Genomic DNA, 6,284 nt, shown 5'->3' with positions numbered 1-6,284 from the left:
TTTGCCTGCCTATGAAACAAGGTAAAAGCTGGTACTCCATACAAATATGGGAGTTGAAATTTAACGGAATTCAGCTTTATCATAAAGTTCACAATCATTGCTTGAATAGTTGATTCTAAATGAAGCAGTATTTGAAACTGTGGAATTAGACCAAATACAAGTTTATTTCATTTTAGAAGTGGAAATTACAAATGTAAAGAAAATATAAACCAAACTTTCAAATATGCTTCATTCTTTACAAATTTACAATAGTCATTACCTAGGCCACACTCATGATTCCACTTTAAATAAGAATTCAAAATAATGACATTATGATGGTGAAAAGAAAAAGAAAAAAAAAAGGACAGCAAGCACTAGGAATGTGGTCCTGCAGCTTGCACCCCATTACTTATAATCTATTGATTACTGTCCAAAACAAAGGACCACTATTACAGCAAAAAAAAAGGAACACTAGTTAGCAACTATGCCAAAGGGAAATAACACAACTAACAGACTCCTCCATGGGGATGGTATCATGACACGATTAAAATATGCACTTAAAAAATATGCTTTACAATGATGAACATGTAGTTCACAATCTTATTTTTAAAGTGATGGCACAGATAACCATAAAATGGTGACAAAAACGAGGAAAGTGAAAATGCTAGGACATCACAAGCAATAATACAACTTAGGTATACAATTAGTTGAGACAGTTATAATAGTTGGTAGAAGGGGTTAGAACTACTTCTAACCCTGTATACCTAACAAACCTCTTCTACTATCATAGCTATCTCAACTAACTCCTACTATCATAACTATCCCAACTAATTGTGCTAACTCCTAACACACAACTTGTAAGCCTTTCCACAAAAGGAGGGAGAAAAAGAGGCAGGAATCCTAGTCAAGCCTAACATGCACAATTATGAATTTCATTAGAAATGCTTGAGAATTACTGAGGCGCAAGAAACATGTACTATTGGTTTTTAGACACATGATCTCAGTCCCAAACTTTCAAACTAAGCAATCGGAAGATGTTGAGAATAACATGATATAATTAAAAATGAAAATGTTATTCCATTTATGAGCAACCATAATGAAAGAGGTCTCAGTAAATTGTTGTAACTATGCACTTATGCTCATGGTAATAAGCTTAATTTCTGAATATTACAAAAATAATAAATTTAGAGCTTCATCTCTTTGAACTTCTTGCCGAATCTCTTAGACTAGACGCATGTTTGGATCCACTCCAAATATGCATGTTTGAAGCTTAAATCACCTCATATCATCTAAAAAAATGTGGAAGCTAGTTTTAGTTGCTTCTGTTTTGATGCACATTGGACCTGGTGAAAGCACTACTAAACACACAGTACAAACATATGTCCAAAGAAGCAGCTAATTATACTCAAATTGCATCTAAAATTTTGAAAACCAGAACAAAACCTGGTACCGAGCCCACTACTAAAACTTAAAAAAAAAATATCTTTTCTTAAACTACTTCCACATATCATATCTAGTCAAGAAAATATAGGTAGGCAAAAGGGGGAAGGGAAGAGAGACAGAAAGAAAATCCATGTTCCTGAATCAAAATAACAATAGATTTTACAATTATTCAAGGTACAGTGTTACCATTCTATGCAAGTTAAATGGCAGTTGTAATCTCCAATCCTTCTGTTTACGACTTAAAGGTCTGCCTTTTTTAAGGGGATCTCTATTCTCTTTAACGTCTGCCAACTTCCACACACACATCTCTGAGTCATTTTCTATAGAATCTAACAAGAAAACTCCATCCTTTTCTGGGCAATTGGACTCTATATTTTCTGTATAACAGACTCTCATAGGCAAGTCTTTGAATCGACTAATATCATCTGGCACTTTTAGTAGCCTCTCGGCACCTGGGGATGAAACCTTCAGAGCAAAATTATGCTTTGTTAAGTACCAAATACACCTCAAAGGAACAATCATTTACAACTGAATAAAATCAAATTGGAACAAGTGTATAGGACATAGAAGCCATGCATTACCTCAAGAGCCAAATCATCAGGTATCTCTCCTAGCGCTCCAACTTCATCTAATCTTGTCTTGTATTTCTGATTGTAGCATTCAAGCTCTTCCATGCTTGGACACCCATATCTGAAAATAAAGTTGGAAAGTTGAACACAAAAAAATAAAATGTTTAGCCCTCAGTAAGTGATTGGAGCAGAAGGCAGTTAAGACCTTCACTATAGTAGTAAGGCAGGGTTGGAGAAAGATGGATGAAGTTGGAATAAAAATTTGAAAATTAGAGAAGTGGGAAATATTTTTTCTTGGGAATTTAACTTTCATAAAATATATTATAAGTATTAGAAATAAAAAAGTTCATAAAATGAGTGTCCCTGTTGAATTTGATATCTGCCTACCTCATCAATAGAATGTCAAACTGTGTTCTGTCCTATGAAACACCTATACAAAAAATTCAACATTTTTTCCCTACCTCCCACCTCAGTTCTGATCCTGCCCCTTGGTGTTTTTAGCTTTACCCCATTTAAATTAAGCCCTCATTCACATAATGTGTTTTTATTGGTTACACTCCTACTCAAAAATAAATTATAAACACAAATGCAGCAGAGATGAGAATTTTGCATTGGGCATTGAACAAGTGAACATACTAGACGAGATATGATTAGGAATGAATGCATTAGGTAAAAAGTTGGGGCAGCATCTATTGTAAAAAAGATGGTAGAATCTCGCCAAGGGTGGTTGTTTGAGTATTTGTGGAGAAGACATGTAGAACTCCCAATGAGATGAACAGTAGTCCAATCACTAGAGGCAGAGGAAGACCGAGGAAAACTACAGGCAAAACTATTAAGAAGGAAAAAGTCTTGACTGTTGTTGTACTCTCCTACTCAAAAAGGCTACAACTGCTATGATCCATCAATAACCTTTGTTTGCTGCCCCTAATGTTATCTTCTTTAAAGCACTGCTGCTTCCAAAATCCCTCTCTTCAAGGGGTGAATTTGATCAAAGCTTGGTTTTTGACCTCTGCATAAGTCCTTTATAAACCCATCATAAACACTAAATCTGTCTAAAATACTAACTTTTCTAAACACTAAACATGTCACTATCTCATCCATAAACAGCAGGCAATTTAAACTCAGGAGATGTAGAAGTACAAAATGCCAAGACACTCGTTTACTCAAGAAAGCGAGAGTTTGAAACAATAATAGCTCCAAATGTTTATGTCACCTGATATTGATTTACACATTGCTCTCAGAAAGGAAACTCAGTCACATTTCCTTAGTTGTTCTTATTTAGTACTAATGTACTATCAAACTTTATTATTGTGTTTTGCTGGTTGCTACTTTTTTTTATTATGAAGTTGAATTGTTGAATTATTATTATTATTCTTAGAATGTGGATTTAAGCCCAACTCAACCCCAAAAGCTAACTCATAGAATGAGGGTTACCCTCCACTTATATACTTTATCTAAGTACTATCTCTAGTAGATGTGGGACTTGAGTTTTTTGCAATACACCCTCTCACGCCCAACACTTTTGGGCTTGGTGCATGGATAACATAGTAGGTGGCCCGTTTAATGAATTTAGGATAGACTTTGATATCATCTTAGAATGTGGGTTTAGTACTAACTTAACTCTAAAAGCTAGCTCATAGGATGAGATTTCTCCTCAACTTATATGCTCTATCTTGACACTATCTCTAGCTGATGCAAGACTTCTTGGGTTTTTCCCAATAATTATGTCAAGAGTATTATGTTATGCTTATATGACATTAATAGGTTTTTTAATATTGTTTTTATAATTGGTATATTCTTACAAATTTATGAGTTGAGTCTATGGAAGCTTATGTAGACTCTCCGTGTCATGTTTTGACAACCTTGGCAGCTCTATTTGGAACACCCCCTCCAAATAAGTGTTTGAAGCCCACCTTAATTGTGGTCACCTGTAGCCCGCCTTAATTGTGGTCTCTTAAGGGGCTGCCTAAATTGCAACCTCAAGGGAGTGTGTTTAGTCTCACATTGCCTAGTGACTTAAATAGAGCTTATAAAGTTTGGGCAATACTCATTTTATAAACCGATTTTGTGGGGTTAAGTAGGACCTAAGCTCAAATTTCAAGATAGTATTAGAATTTATCCTAGATCTATCATTGGGTCACCTACATTGAAATGTTGTAGGCCCATAACCCTTGGCTTGAGGGGCTTATTGGATACCAACCTTAACTTTCGTCACCCCTAGCCCGCCTTAATTGCAGCCTAGAGCTATGCCTTAAATAGTTAAATAGAGCTTATAAAGCATGGGCAATTCTCACTTACAAAACAGTTTTGTGGGGTTGATTCCCTAACCCCAAATTCTAAGATAAGCTAATTAAAAGAATGTAAATATGTTCTTCGGGTGTTGCATATTATATAAGTTGAACCCTTACTCATGAGTTAATTTGTCCAATCTCACATAAACATATCCACGAGGAGTTGTCTTGAAAGCAAATAGTTTGATGTCCTCACTGAACTGCATAAGCACCTCCTCAGCAATAGAGAGAGCTCGCTGACCCCAAGGAACATTTTGCAAGGCAACTCCACCACCATCACCCCCATCACCAATCTACACACAAAGACAGCAACAAATTTAAACAACAAGTAATTATATCCATTATTTAACCAAAATGAAGATCTCTACATTAAAGCAACAATAACCTTCAAGTCAAAGACAAGGTACCTTGGGTTCAACCTCATCTTCCTCTTCCCATCCATCTGTGCTTGCACCTTCATCAGTTGTCTCATCTGTAAATTCAACATACTTGAATCTTTTGAGATAATAGTTTTATAAAAACACCTAAAATTTGAGAACTATAACTTCACATAGCCTCTAGAGAAGAATTAATAAACACCTAGATTAGATATCGTGAAACAAAACAAAACAATCAACAATGCCAACGACTAATTGCAACAATTTTTCTTTTATAGGAAAATGTTAATAGTTTGTTAGTTTTTTGTTAGCATGAGGGATCAAACCTGGGACCTTTCCCTCCTTCCCTTCTTTCTTAACCACCCATCCAACCTTATATCTCCAACAATGACAAGTGTGTTACTATAGGATCTTATTATCTTAATCATTGAGTTGCTAGTAAATATCAAAGGGAAGAAATTTTAGTAGAGAGAACAAATGAGGATGGAAAAAGGGGCATTAAAGTAACAAAGCAAAGAAGCTTCATTTTACAGCTTCTTCACAACTATTTAGGATATTCCCTTAATAGAAGTAGAAACCATCTACAAAACAGCTCCAAAAGCAAAGCCATATCAAGAGAATCCAATTCCACATGAGATTAAGAGGCAAGTAAGAAAGAATTTATTGAAATTATTAGCATTAAACTCCTGACAAACAATAGAAAGCAAACAAAAGTACAAAACCAAAACTAAGCATCTCTGAAACTAGTCAAAGTAACTGTTCTAAATTCAAAACAAACATGGGCTAAAGTTTTCACGGTATTCCTTCCAAGCTTCAAAACCAACTACTCATTGAAACCAACCCATAACTAATATGCCATTAAAGATTTTATTTTTACAGTAAAAAGATGAAGGGAGAGAGAAAGAACCTGGGAAATGGTGAGAGAAGGAGCGAAGGAAAGTAGAGGAGAAGGAACAAAGGTGGGATTCCAATGGAGAGAGAGAATCTTTATAAAAATGGAAGGAGTGTGAATGAGTTGTTGTTGTTGAAGAGCGTAGTAGAAGAACAGCACCAACCGTATTCCTCATCCTCCTAACGATACCTCTTGCCATTGCCATGTTTGAAGCTTTGATTTACACAAAAAAAGAAAACATTAACAAAACATGTCACAAACCTACGACTAGTGTAGTATCAGCGTTTTTCCCCTCGCTTTCTCCTCCTACACTCTACAGAGTACAAAGGCGAGTTGGGTGGACTCACTTGAGTAGGTTCATTAGAAGTATAAGATAGTTAAATCTGGAGTGTTGCTTGGTGCACCCAGTATTATTATTGATGCACCCAGCATTCTTTGAAAATGGTAAAACTGTCCCTGTTAATTTCTCCCCTTACGGATCAACTTGATTCGTAAGTCTTAAAAATTAATTTACGGATCAAGTTGATTCGTAAAAGACTTACGGATCAACTTGATCAGTAAATCTTAAAAATTAACTTATGGATCAACTTTATCCGTAAAAGACTTACGGATTAAGTTGATCCATAAATCTTAAAAATTAACTTATGGATCAACTTGATCCATAAGGGATATTTCTATCTCTTCGTGGTTAGTGCTGGGTGCACTAGCAGCACTCTTAAATCTGATTGGGTAA

General features: G+C 35.4%; 1 protein-coding gene across 1 annotated transcript; it reads right to left on the bottom strand.

The window, feature by feature from the left end:
* Nucleotides 1–1,555: 1,555 nt before the first annotated feature.
* LOC100806065 (uncharacterized) lies at nt 1,556–5,901 on the bottom strand. Its single transcript, XM_003518728.5, has 5 exons — nt 5,567–5,901; nt 4,690–4,754; nt 4,400–4,575; nt 2,004–2,112; nt 1,556–1,887 (listed from the first exon to the last, which is right to left on the bottom strand). Exons 1-5 carry the CDS (start codon nt 5,754–5,756, stop codon nt 1,588–1,590), a joined length of 840 nt encoding a protein of 279 aa, XP_003518776.1. The 5' UTR covers nt 5,757–5,901; the 3' UTR covers nt 1,556–1,587.
* Between the last annotated feature and the right edge of the window lie 383 nt (nt 5,902–6,284).

This window comes from Glycine max, chromosome 2 (assembly GCF_000004515.6).
Source record: "Glycine max cultivar Williams 82 chromosome 2, Glycine_max_v4.0, whole genome shotgun sequence".
Lineage (NCBI taxonomy): Eukaryota > Viridiplantae > Streptophyta > Magnoliopsida > Fabales > Fabaceae > Glycine > Glycine max.
Note: the sequence above shows the minus strand (reverse complement) of the source record. Positions and strands in the feature narration are given on the sequence as shown.